Consider the following 14193-nt stretch of genomic DNA (forward strand, 5'->3'; position numbering starts at 1 on the left):
TCTGGAATTATAGATGTGTGTGCAGGGGGATAGTTACTCTATGGACAATGTAAGTTGTCATGGGAATCTGCTTCTTTGCCGGTATGCCAATAAGCCTGGCTTGCTTTGCTTATTCATTAGGCGGTTGCAGACAATTGAGTTGTTTCTGGTTTGAAACGGATGCGCTAAGAGCAGAAGTGCAAGGAGAATGTCTGTGTATTTTACTCAAAACCTTATTCCCTCTGGGTCCTGTCGATCACCAGGAGCCCTCCCATCCGTCCATCTCTGTCTCCTCTCCCAGGCCATCAACACCTCCATCAAGAGTAAAATCCCATGTGTGGTGGTGGAAGGCTCGGGGCAGATCGCTGACGTGATCGCCAGCCTGGTGGATGTGGAAGATGCCTTGACCTCGTCCATGGTCAAGGAGAAGCTGGTACGCTTTTTACCACGCACAGTGTCCCGGCTTCCAGAGGAGGAAATTGAGAACTGGATCAAGTGGGTGAGTTTAGGGGGAAGACGTTGTGGGGGGCTGAGGATCAGGAAGCTGAGTTCATGGGAATGGAGGTGAACCCAGTAGGAGCTGCAGGTGTTGGACTAGTCCTCGTGACTCTGAGTCTGGATTCTGGCCTAGCCCAGGCATCTTGTGAGAAACAAATTTTGTGCCATACAGGCTTAAATTCAGGCCTGGTTGCAAAGTCTATCATCTTCCTTGAGGCCACGATGCCAACAAACACACTTCTGTGATTTGCACTTATCATTGATGGGGAAGAAAGAAATCCCCAGGAATGACAGTTTAAAGATGCAAACTCTTAACGGAATCTATAGTTACTGGCAGAAACACCATTATACATTACGTTGCTTGTGACATTGCCTGGTCTGCAGTGTGGATTTGATGATCTCGTGTTTCTTGGTTGAAGATGTAAGATAGGCAGCTTCACAGGAACAATCATGCTTCTTATTGCCATGTTTGTGGGAGTATTTTAACACGAGAACAATGTGCTTTCACCTCTCTCATGTCAAGGGAAGCCAACACATTAACCACCGGCCAGTAAGATGCTAATTGTCAAATATAATGGCTATCTTCATTTGCATCCTTGTACCTTCCAGGCCCACTGAGACCCTGTGGTACCTTACACTTTGGAACTAGAGACTCTCTCATTAGAAACTTTTCCTGGATGTTTACTTTCTTTATTAAAACTGCCTACTTCAGTTTTTAAAAATTCACCCTAGACTTGTGCTATTTTCTGGATAAGAATCAAATATCAGTTGCATAGACCCAGTCAATACTTCTCTCATTATTAAGTTTTAAAGTTAGATACCACACAAAAATCCCAATTCCTATTATAGGGAGTTAAGATACTTTATATGCATGTGTGGAAGTACCACAAAAATCCCTTTTCATACAATTAAGATACACTAATTAATGAAGAAAGAAAGTCACATCTGTTCAGTCACCAAAAACTCTTGGTTATTGTTTGCATTTGAGCTTTTCATTTCTATCGTGCCAGACTTTATGACAATGCTTAGATATTGTTTTATTCCGGTACCTGCTCTTCATTTATTTACTCATTTGATAATTGAGAACCAGAGATCTACCAGGCTCTATTACACAGACACATGCACACACACTCACATGCTCATATACTTGCATGCACACACACAGGCACACTCATATATACTTTTAGTTGTACACTTACCCTTACAGGTGCTCAGCATTTTGATATGGGATTTTTGATATGTGTATTCTTGTACCCTCAATTTTTGATTTCCATTATATCAAGGATGCATTATTATAATTAAAAATTAGAAGCTATGGGTATAGGCATTATTGTTGCAGGAAGGAGATCTGGAATTTAAAAAGATGGAATTAACAATCTCTCACCAACAGAGATAAGTTTATGTTCTTGGTGCTTAAAACCTGTCAGCTGACAGCTTTATTCTTTAATGTTACCAGCTCAAAGAAATTCTCGAAAATTCTCACCTATTAACAGTTATTAAAATGGAAGAAGCTGGGGATGAGATTGTGAGTAATGCTATCTCCTACGCTCTGTATAAAGGTGAGTGGGGAGAATGTCCTAAGAACTTCCACCTTGTGCTTCTTTCTGTCTGTGGGTTTGGTGACTTACAGTTCTTTGTAAAAATTGCTTTATTGGTAGGTGCCAGTGGCGTATGCCTATAATCCTAGCTACTTGGGAAGCTGAGATTTGAAAATCACAGTTCAAAGCTAACCTGCACAGATAAAAGCCAGAAGTAGAGGTGTGTCTCAAGTGGTAGAGTGCTAGCCTTGAGTGAAAAAGTTGAGAATAAGCATAAGGCCCTGAGTTCAAGCCCCAGTACTGGCACGCACTCAAACACACATACACACATTATGTGAAATTGAAATTTTGTGCCATCCAGGCTTAAATTCAGGCCTGATTGCTTATTAAGCAGGTTGAACTTTCATACTCTGAAAATCTGAAATACAAAATTCTCTAAACTTTTTGTGTGCTGATAAGATACCACAAGTGGGAAATTCCATACCATGAAACTGGTTTTTTTAATTTAAAATATTGTATTGAACTAACTTCCGACTGTGTATAGTAGATGTATGTGTGTACATTTCATGCTTAATCATGGGCCCTAGGATATCTTATTCTTTGTGAATTAAAAATTAAAATCTAAAGTACTTCTGGTCCTAATCATTTTAGATAGGGAACGTGTAACTTGTATCATCTTGCATTTAATTTAGGGTATAAAAGAGTGAAAGACAACATATCTACACTCTGGGGAGACAAATTTCCTCAGATACATGTACATAATAACAATGTTTATATCATTATACATACTTATCAAAATGCTGTACCAAAGCTGCTTCTAGAAGTGTTTTAGAATATTTTCCTAGGTCTCTTCTTACATTGAAAATGTTATTAAAAATGTTATTCAAAAGACTAAATGTTATTTAGTCTTAAAGCTTTACATATAAGTAACACACAGGCACACACAGAGAGATCACACACACCAAAATCAAACCAACAACTTTGCATTGATTTCTGGAGTTAACAAATCTCCTGAACTTATGAACTATTCTCAGACTAGACCATTCTTTGTGGTCTTTGCTGTCCACCAAAGTGGACGTCAGGTGAAGTAAATATAAACAGGTCTTTGGCAGAGCCAAGCCTTTTGGAGTTGTACTATCTGATTTGAAAAATGCAAAACAAGCCAGGCACTGCTGGCTCACACCTGTAGCTGTTCAGGAGGTTGAGATCTGAGGATCAGGTTCTAAGCCAGCCTGGACAGGCAAGTCTATGAGACTCTTATCTCTAATAACCTCCAACAAATAAAAAAATAGAAACAAGCTGGAAGCAGAGCTATGGCTCAGTGGTAGAGTGCTGGCTCTGAATAAAGAGAAGCTCAGGGACTGTGCCCACGCACATAGCAAGTGCAAGTTGATTGCTTATTACACACATTCTGGTTTCACTTGCCAGAAATTTGGTTGTAACAGTATTTATTCAAAGGGAGAGCAGAGAGCATGGCTTAAGTAAAGTACTTGCCTAACAAGTGTATGGCCCTGAGTTCAAACCCTACTACTGACAAACCCCCTCCACCTATAAAACAACTCTAGTACTCTAGTGTTTATTCAGACAGGGTTCTGGTGTATATAATATATACTATTATATATTAATATAACATAATATAAATTATATAATCAATATATAATTATATAGAATATATAATATAATAACATAATTTTGATATAATATATAGTTATAATTATATATGATATACTATATACAAAATATATGATAATATATAATATATAATGTATAATAATTATATATAATAATGTGGTATATATTATATATAATATAATATATACTTATATAATATAAGATAGTATATAATACAAGATAGTCTAGGTATGGAAAATACTAGCCCTGAAATAGACAAGAAGCACATTAATGTGACATGACAAATTACTTTTTATAGCTTTAAATATAGTGTAAATCAGATATTATTTTTGCGGTATAATGCCCATAGAATCTGGATCTATGAGAAAATGCCAATATACTACACTTTATGTTGTTTAGGAAGATATTACTATAACCTGGCCGATCTTCATTATGTATCATGGCCTGCAGAATGTGGTTGAGAATGAATGACAGTGAAGTACTCTCATGGTTCTGAGTGTCCACTTCTGACAGAGCCCTCTTCAATCACTGTGATAACTGGCCACAGAGAATGGTCTGACTCTTTTCTCTTCTTTGGGCCCCTTTGTTCTGTGGATGCTCCCCCTGCTTGCCGACAGCCTTCAGCACCAATGAACAAGACAAGGATAACTGGAATGGACAGCTGAAGCTTCTTTTGGAGTGGAACCAGCTGGAGCTCGCCAGCGACGAGATCTTCACCAATGACCGCCGATGGGAGGTAAAGGAGCAGCCCTCAGGGGTTACCCTAGCTTCAGTGACTCCTGGGCCATTCCAAGGTCATCCATTTGGAATCTCGTAGGACAATTCTTTTCTGGTTTGTCAATGTTGCCCAGCCTCACTTTTCTTGACTGCAGGCTGAGATAAGTAACCTGCACTTTAGGTGTATTGTCAAGGGATAATAGAAGTAAAGGAATGCCTGTAAGGTCACAGTGCATCACCAAAGGCATCCAGGATTTCCACCCTTAAGCCACGCGAGAGGAGAGGTGATGTTATATCTGACACAGAGTTGCCTCTCTTCTCTTGGGAGTAGATGGGATGCAGGGATATTGGAAGATTTGTCATCAGTGAGCTGTATATGGGAAAAATAGTGCAATGTGTTTGAAGGTACTCCATGTGTTTCTTCAAACTAGGTAGTTGAATATCCCTGAGTTGCACACCACCTTTACTATGAACGTGGCATACCCACTAAAAACAGTATTCTTCTCCAAAACCTTCCGGGGTCACTGTACAATTGGTTAGTGTTTTTAGAGCCACATTTTCTATTAGTTTTCTCTTGTATACAACTAAATTTCAATCAGCTTCAGAAGCTGTGCTCAATAACAAACCATCAAAGCTAGATTGACGAGGTGAGTTTTGTCTTTCCTATGCCTCAGAATTAACTGAAGTCGTTCGTGGTCAATGAGAATATGTTTAATTTTTGAATGTACATAAGATTTGAAGGAGGAGATACTGCATCACTTTCACCCTTGGCAGCCAGGTTCAGAAAACACATTCAGTTGTACCATTGTACAACCAAGGCTGAGAATGGATTTCCATGAGCATACAATCCATTTTAATGATGGTGTGCAAATAAAGGCTCATGAATCTTTAAGTTATTTATTCCTTTAGCAAACATGATCCTGTATTGAGTCTTTGTGTTATAATGAATCCTATTACACATGGAAAAGCTTTAATGAGTAGAGGAGAAGTTGGACTGTATGCGGATTAATTCATGGATTCCCCAATGAATATCTGAGTGTGAAATGTTCCATTAACAGAAGGTCAGATGGTAGAGATAAACATGAACTTAAGCACCCATTGGAATTAAACACTTCGCTTTATGAACTCAGCTGAAGATTGTCCAGGTGAAGGGCACAAAGGAGAAAGGGCTGTGGAGACACTCACCTGCCTTCCCTCCAGCAAGGTCCTCTACCTGATCTCAGCTACCTCTAACAGTGGCTTGTGGACACCAGATCTTACAAGAGCTGGCTATTACATTTTTAGACATATCATGTGTCAGGTGTGGAAAAGTAGTCATTAAAAATTGAATTGCACAAACCCAGAGTTAAATATGTGTTATGAAAACCAAAGGTAAGAAGTAGTCAAAATGACCATCTTCTAATTAGGTTTCCTGTATTTGCTATCGCCTGTGGTCTGGAGGGATCTCTGTCTAGTGGAAATACTGTTTAGTGGTAGGCTATCTACCATTCCCAGTTCTGCATCCAATGATGTCAAGTTAGTAGCTGAAAGCTGGCCGTGGGGGAGTCTGTGCAACACATCACAGATCAGGGCCTGTATGTTATCAGGGAGCTGGTGGTTAAGCACCAGCACACCACTGCTTATACGAAAGTGGAGGTGGCCCTACTGTCTCCAGGTGTGTTACCAGGATGAAGTCAGAAAACGCTTACAGTTTAGAACAGTGACACTAAACATTATCCAACTGTTTACAGATCACTAAAAAGTCTATGCCAGATGCTGGTACCTTATGTCTGTAATCCTAGCTAATTTGGAGGCTGAGATCCGAGAGGATCTTGGTTTGACCAGTTGAGGCCAGAAAGTCTTTAATACTCTTACCTCGAATTAATAACTACCAAGTTGGAAGTAGAGCTGTAGCTCAGGTGGTAGAGTGCCAGCCTTGAGTGAAGAAACTAAGGTTAGTGCTCAGGCCCTGAGTTCAATCTCCAAGTGTGTGTGTGTGTGTGTGTGTGTGTGTGTGTGTGTGTGCGTGCATGGCTTTGACAACACACGGAACAAATTTCTTGTGCTAGTTGATTTGCTGGTGTCAATCCAAAGCAGGAAAGATTCCATTTTGGAGCTTCGTATGCCGGAACTCCATGGATGTTTTAGGAAGGAGAGTTACTGACAGCTCTTGGGAAGGCTGCACTGAGCCTGTGGATTGGAAAGAGCATGGCCTGTGGATCATTTCAGAGCCACAGCCCTCTGTTTCAGACAGGGGCAAACTGAGGCTCAGAGACCTAATCTTGTTCTAGCTTGAAGATCTCGAAGATGGAGACAAAGCTGTGTCAAACTGCAGAAACTTCTCCCTTTCTCAAGTGCAGTGCACCCCACTGTGTGGGCCATGGATTGATGATAGCATAGCCTGGGAACTGGTTAGAAGTGTAAACTTCTGGGCTCCATCCTGGGCTTCCTGAACCAGAAATTGATTGGTTGTCTCCCAGGAATCTGTGCTGTAACAAGTCCGGATGACCTAAAGGGAGGCAGATGAGCTGAAATGGAATGTGGAGTGCTGTGCGTGGTAAACACTTCCTTGAGGATGGAGTAAGTGTCCCTGCAGCCTTCCCCAGGGAGCCTCTTTCCTGACGAGCCTAGAAGGATCCATAATGTAGGCACTTAAAGGACTGTTGACAATTTTTTCCCTAGGCCATATGTGAGTGCCAGAAGGCCATTATTAGATGGAGACAAACCTGGTGATGCTGCTGTTGGCATGGGATGGTTACTGAGAAAGCACCAGCTCACAGAGGAGAGGCAATGCTGGAGAGCTGGGGGGCCTTGAGAGCCAGGGCTCCTGGGAAGCCGCTGCTGCCTGACTCCAGCCAATGCGTGTCAGAACTTCGGTTTTCTGAGCTACAATTCCGTGATGCAAATATGGATATTAGTGACTCTTTCAGTTTTAGAGAGGAAAGGAGCTAGATAAGGTCTTTCTATGTAGCTCAGGGTGACCTTGAATTTGAGATCTTTCCTGACTCAGGCTTCCCCTTGAATGCTGGGATTGCAGGCATGAAGCACCATGCCTGATTCAGAATTTTGAATAGCTGGCACTGGAGCCAGTGCCCGGAGTCCATGGAGGATGCCTAGAACATGGCTGAGGGTTGATGTAACCTGCAGCCACTTGTCTGTGGCTGAAGAAACACTGCTTGTCTTTAGATTTGTAGGACACTTCAAAGGATAAGTTTTAGCAGGAGCTCAGAAAGTGGAAATAAAGGTAACCAATGAGGGTAATGGCTGATGGGGTAAACTCTCTGCCTAGTAAGCTCAAGGACCTGAGTTCAATAACCAATAACCAGGTATGACTCAAGTGTTCCAGGTACGTAACCTGACCAGTATTTGCTTCATGGCCTATGGTTTGTGTGTAGCTGGCTGGATTCCATTTTGCCAACTGTGCTTAGGGTCTTCGTCATAGGGCAGATCTGCAGGACTGGCAGCTACCTCAGTCAGAGTCTACCGTAGACTCCAGGGAAAGGCAGGGGTCCCCCTGTTCTTCTGGCTTCTACTGTGCCAGAGACTGAAGTGACCTCTCATGGGGCGACCTTCTTAGAGCATCATCTTTTCGTGGGTGCGTTTATCTCTGCAGAAGAGAGCCCAGGTCAGTCCCAAGGCTGCATGTGGCTGATTTCCGGGACTCCCACCATACCGCTTCCCCATCCATATGTCTGAACGGTAACCAGATATTGTACGGAAATGGAAAAGAGAAATCTTAATCTCAAAACAGAACTGGAGAAAAAATAAAAGATATTGTTACTCTGTTTGAAAAGTAAATCACCTTGTTGTTTTCTGCATTGGATTTACAGTGTGATTCTCTTTACTCTTTTTTTCCCCCTCCTTAGTCTGCTGACCTGCAAGAAGTCATGTTCACAGCCCTCATAAAGGACAGGCCCAAGTTTGTCCGCCTCTTTCTGGAGAATGGCTTGAACCTGCAGAAGTTCCTCACTAACGAGGTTCTCACCGAGCTCTTCTCCAGCCACTTCAGCAGCCTGGTGTACCAGAACCTGCAGATTGCCAAGAATTCCTACAACGACGCTCTCCTCACGTTCGTCTGGAAGCTAGTTGCAAACTTCCGGAGAAGCTTCTGGAAGGAAGACAGAAATAGCAGGGATGAAGTGGACGTGGAGCTTCATGTGAGTAATGGTGACGGCGCTGTCCATGGGGCTAGTTTTAAGTTTTCCTGACAAAAATGTCTCTGTCTTCCTACCTCATTACCACAAAGTAGCCAAAGTGCTGCCATGATGTTTTCTCTACCGTCTTTCCTTAAAAGTGAAGTTGATGGTGAGTTTTCCAATGTCTTGCTCTCTGCTCTGTGCTGTTTTTCAAGCCAGGTGCAGTTTTTCTTGGTTGCAAAGTGTGGTGTGGCATATTTCTGAAGGCATTTGACAAGGAGCAGGAACAATCAAAGGTCATTTTGGCCTACTGAACATGATCTGTATTGTGTGTGTGTGTGTGCACAAACGCACTGGTTCTGGGGTTTGAACTCAGGGCCTGGCACTGTTCTGAGCTTTTTAGCTCAAGGCCTGTGCTTTGATTCACAGCTCCACTTCTAGGTTTTTAGTGATTAATTGGAGATCAGAGTCTCATGGACTTACTTTCCAGGACTATCTTTGAACTGTGATCCTCAGATCTCAGTCTCCTGAGTAGGGGCAACCAGTACCTGGCTATGATCTTCTTTTTAAAGTAATAGCTCCTTTCTTTCTTTCTTACTTTTTTTTTTTGTTGGTTATGGGGCTTGAACTCTGGGCTTGGGCACAATTCCTGTGCTCTTCAGCTCAAGGTGAGCACTCTACCGCTTGAGTCACAGTGCCACTTCCGTAATAGCTCCTTTCTGTCCATGTAAAGGACTGAAGAGCTCCCAAATGCCCTTCTCTGCATGAAAGGGAAGGTGGAATCCTGGTATCCATCCGAGGAGATACTGTGGATGTACCCCTCCACACTCCCATTGCTTTGGGCCTTCCATTTTACATAAAGGCAGGTCTACTTTACAACAGCTGGCATCAGCAATTATTTACTAATGCTCTTTCTGATCAGGGGCTGGTGTACAAGCACCTCAGTCTTTCTTGAGGTAGTGGAGATAACTGAATATGTATTCTCCACTAGCTCCCAGAGTTGCCTAGTGAACTTGATTTCCTGTTACCCACTGTGGCAACTTATTTGATAGCATACCTTTTATTGATTTTTTTCTTTTCTGATCTCATTTCTTCACTATTTTATTGGTTTTTTTCTGGGATCAATTTCTGAATAAACTACTTACCTCAAATTTTTATTTTAATGTTGCTTCTGTGAAACCCAAATTAGGTCATTGTTTTTTGTAATTTCAAGCTTTTAGTGTGTGTATGTTTGTGCTTGTGCATATCAAAAATCTAAGTGATTTACATATTTGCAGGCAGTGTTTAGTTTCTAGTTGATACTATGTAAGGTAAAATGTACTGAAAAGCCTACAAAAAAGTAGAGAAAGAATATATACATTTCATCATTTTCTATTTGAAAGTATTTCATTGACAGATACAGAATCATGAATAAGAGCTGGGACTCAAATTGATATATCCAATTCAAATGTTTGAATGATAGTCCTAAGAAAATAAGCACATTCTGATCATCAAGCTTACACCACAGGAAACCTAGATATTTAATTTGAATGATTTTTTTTGAGAACAGATTTATATGATGAGATAGAATTGCTTTTTCTTTGGCCTGTCAGAGCCATTCCATTTAAAAATTGCTCTCAGCACATTTTTCCCACCCTTTATGCTTTCCTGTCTAGTTACACTTTGTCTTTTGTGATAGATGAAAGATTGTGTGCTCAATTTTACCATCTGGTGGGTTGCAGAGATGAAAATCACATCCTGGTGGTTTTGGATTCATATACAAAGCTACAAAGCCCTCCACATATGGGGCATTCTCCTTGGCCTTCTTGACTCTATTTCATTGTTAGAATAAGGAACCTAACTCGCTTTCCGTTTACACATGGTGATCCCATCCTCTGACCTCTTCCAGGATGTGTCTTTCACTACTCGACACCCCCTGCAAGCTCTCTTTATCTGGGCCATTCTTCAGAACAAAAAGGAGCTCTCCAAAGTCATCTGGGAACAGGTATATGTCCAGATGATGGCTGGATTTCTAAGCAATGCATGCTTGTTTTTTGGAACAGGTTTGAATCTCTCAAAACTTTCATGCCTAATCTAAGGCATCAGCAATGAAATGGTTCATCTGGTGGGGATGGGTATGGCTGTGCCTCTGTTTGCATGTCATGCAGATGTGTCTGCAAGGAGCTGTCCTGAGGAAGGAGCCATCCCTGGGAGTCCTTGGTACCAGGCTCCAACTCTCAGGTGTGTGTGAGGGTGTGATTGCTTCCCAAGTGCATGAGGCATTCAAATTTCATTTAAAAATTCATTTCTAAGAGCTTGCTAAGCCTGCACAAGGCCCTAGTTCCAACCTCCAGTGCTACAAAACAAAAAATTGTAAAAATAGTATCTACCTTTATTACAATACAAATAAGGAAACTACCTGTAAAATTTTTGCTTTGGCTCTTAGAGGGCTTACTTTTTTTTTAAGTTCTCTCCTCTTTATATTTTGGATATTAGGCCATTGTCTAATGTGTAGTTGGCAAAAATCTCCCATTCTGTAGGCTGTCTTTTTAGCTTGTTGCCTATGTCCTTTACCATGCAGAAACTTTTTAGTTTGATGCAGTTCCATTTATAAAGTCTTTCTTTGATTTGCTGTGCTTCTGGATCTTTTTGCAGAAAGTTTCTGCTTGTGAGAAGAGGTTTTTAATATTTCTCCTACTCTTTACTGTAATGGTTTCATGGTTTCAGGTCTTACATTGAGGTCTTTAATCCATTCTGAAGTGATGTTGGTACAAAGTGATAGGTAAGAGTCCAGTATCAGTTTTCTGCATGAGGATATCCAGTTTGGGCAGCAGCATTTGTTGAAGAGTCTGTCTTTCTTCCAGCCTATGTTTGTGGCTCCCTCACAGAATGTTAAATAGCAGTAGGTCTGGGGGTCTATTTCTGGGTCTTCTGTTCTCTTCCTTTGGTATTCAGGCCTGTTTTTATGCCAGTTCCAGTTGTTTTCATGGCTATGGCTTTGTCATAGAGTTTGACGTTTGGTATTGTTGTTCTTCAAGCACTATTCTACCTGCTAGGATCACTTTTGCTGTTTGGGATCTTTCGGATATTGTTGAACTGAGACAGAAATCCCTGCTATGTTCTTATCCAGCTTCTCCCAGGGAAGATATGGGAAGCCATACTTCCCATGGTCACAGTCATGATGCCAGTTTCTCATGCTGTTTGTTAAGGTGTATGTGTGTATGTGTGTGTGTTGGTACTGGGGCTCCAACTTAGGGCCTTGTGCTCTCACTTGAGGTTTGGTGCTCTATGATTTGAACCACCTCCTCTACTTCTGGCTTTTTTGTTGGTTAATTGGATATAAGAATCTCAGAGAGTTTTCTGCACTGACTTTGAACTGTGATCCTCAGATCTCAGCCTCCTGAATAGTTAGGATTATAGGCATAAGCCACTGGTGCCTGGAGATATATTTTCTTTTTCTGTGTTAATCCTATGCTCCAGACCACAAGCATATATATTGGGTTTGAAGCTATTGTTGTGCTAATGTCAAATTTTACTTTGAATCATTAGCAGTAGTTGGGATGGTACCATTTCCTGCTTGTCCTGCCAGTTTATCCTTTCCGATGCTCATGTCTACACGGCCACTTAAAGAAATTTTGAATTAACCTAAAATTCTCCACCCCAACCCCCATGAAAAGACCCGAGGCTGTACTCTGGCAGCTCTAGGAGCCAGCAAGCTTCTGAAGACCCTGGCCAAAGTAAAGAATGACATCAATGCTGCTGGGGAGTCTGAGGAGCTGGCCAATGAGTATGAGACCCGTGCAGTAGGTAAGTCTCCCGGGACTGGGGTGTCGTGGTGTGTGGGGGTCTGTTGTGTGGGAGGTTCTTGCTGGTGGCAATCGTAGGCCAGGTGGCTGAGGTGAATGTGTGTGTGAGCTCTTCTTCTGTCCCAGTGGAAGACACTGTGGATCTCTCAGCCAAGTGTATATATACTGTGCCCGGGCATTTTGCTTCTGGTGCTGACTGACTTTCCCAAGAATGAATATGAGCATCCTGGGCTGTGTCTTCTCCACGTAGGGCCAGTTAGGGCCACACTCAGGCTTAGGTCTAAGGAACTCAGCACTTCGGGGAGTTTGGGATGGGTTTCAGGATGTTATTAAGACCTGTGACAGCTTAGATCTTACTTGATTTGTAAGCTCACAAGTAAGCCAGCTATTACCAGCCCCCCCCACCATAACCCCTCCCCCCCACAACTTCTGATGCATCATCTGGGACATAGTTGGCTTATAGCTGATGGGAGGGGCAGCAGCTGGGTTCCCATGTTTTCGTATCCCATTGGCAATACTGGAACTAGTTGGTATTGCTTCCCTGGAGCTCCCTGAAGTTAGGGATCTCGGATCTTCCATCCGAGCTGCAGGTCAGGTCACTCACTACCTGAATGGAAGAAGAGAGAGGGTTGGTGAAGCCTCACTCTCCTGGGAAGTCGCTGGAGGGACACATGGGGTGGCTGGTATTGCTGTTCCATCCATGGTTGAAGCTGATCAGTGCCATTTTATGCAGAAAACCAGGTCATTAGGGCATGCTTTCAACTTGTTTGGGGTTTTCCCTTTGAACGTGACAGGTTTAAGTTGGTAGTATGGTAATTGTCATGTGTTTGACTATTGTGTTACCTGATAGAAAAAATACCCACACTTTTAGTTTCACAGTAAAATAGAAGCATGCAATTATTTCTTTAAATCTTTTAAAGTTTCAAAGATATGATCTTTCTTTCCTTCCTTCTTCTTTCTTTCTTTCTTTTTTGTCAGTCATGGGGCTTGAACTTTGGATCTGGGTGCTGTCCCTCAGCTCTTTAGCTCAAGGCGAACACTCTACCACTTGAGCCACAGCACCACTTCTGGGTTCCTGGTGGTTTATTGGAGATGAGTCTCACAGATTTTCCTGCTTGGGCTGGCTTTGAACATTGATCCTCAGATCTCAGTCTCCTTAGCAGCTATGATTACCAGTGACTAGCTATAATGTTTATTTCTGAATGACTTCAGTTAAGCAATGGTTTTGAATATCTTGACTTTTGAAAATTTCCTCTCAGAGCCAGGTGCTGGTGGCTCATGCCTGTTATCCTAGATACCTAGGAGACAGACTGAGGACTGTAGTTCAAAGCCAGCTTGGGCAGAAAAGTACTTGAAACTCTTATTTCCAATTAACCAGCAAAAAGCCAGAAGTAGAGCTGTGGATCAAGTGGTAGAGGGCCAGCCTTGATCCAGAAAGCTAAGTGAAAGCATGAGGTCCTGAGTTCAAGCCCCAGAGCTGGCACTAAAAAAAAATGATTCCTTCAAGCAACTGCACTTCAATGTCTTTTCATTAGGTCTTGGAATACAAGAACTCCCTAGTGCAATAGGTTCCTAAGTCTTCTACTACTATGTATGTATGTATGTATTTATTTATTTTTATTGTGAGAATACCATACAGAGGAGTTACAATTACATGGGCAAGAAAACGAGTACATTTCTTTCTTTCTCTTTCTTTCTTTCTTTCTTTTTTTGGGTCCTGTCGTGGGCCCTGAACTCTGAGCCTGGGCGCTGTCCCTCAGCTCTTCAGCTCAAGGCTAGAGCTCTACCACTTGAGCCACAGCGCCACTTCCGGCTTTTTTTCTTTTTGCTTATGTGGTGCTGGGGAATCTAACCCAGGGCCTCATGTATGCAAGGCAAGCGCTCTACCACTGAGCCACCTTCCCAGCCCTGAAGCCTATACATTTAAAG

The 14193-nt window shown here is 42.1% G+C and overlaps 1 protein-coding gene across 1 annotated transcript in view; it reads left to right on the top strand.

Annotated features, from left to right (window-relative positions):
• Nucleotides 1-14193, top strand: part of Trpm8 (transient receptor potential cation channel, subfamily M, member 8) — a 67808-nt gene that overhangs the window by 17205 nt on the left and 36410 nt on the right. The window contains exons 8-13 of the mRNA XM_013023086.1: nt 281-478; nt 1934-2036; nt 4265-4383; nt 8210-8500; nt 10368-10463; nt 12136-12261. Coding sequence (XP_012878540.1) covers nt 281-478; nt 1934-2036; nt 4265-4383; nt 8210-8500; nt 10368-10463; nt 12136-12261 — 933 coding nt within the window. The remainder of the gene's footprint in view (nt 1-280; nt 479-1933; nt 2037-4264; nt 4384-8209; nt 8501-10367; nt 10464-12135; nt 12262-14193) is intronic.

This window comes from Dipodomys ordii, unplaced genomic scaffold, assembly GCF_000151885.1.
Source record: "Dipodomys ordii isolate 6190 unplaced genomic scaffold, Dord_2.0 Scaffold1, whole genome shotgun sequence".
NCBI classification, from domain to species: domain Eukaryota; kingdom Metazoa; phylum Chordata; class Mammalia; order Rodentia; family Heteromyidae; genus Dipodomys; species Dipodomys ordii.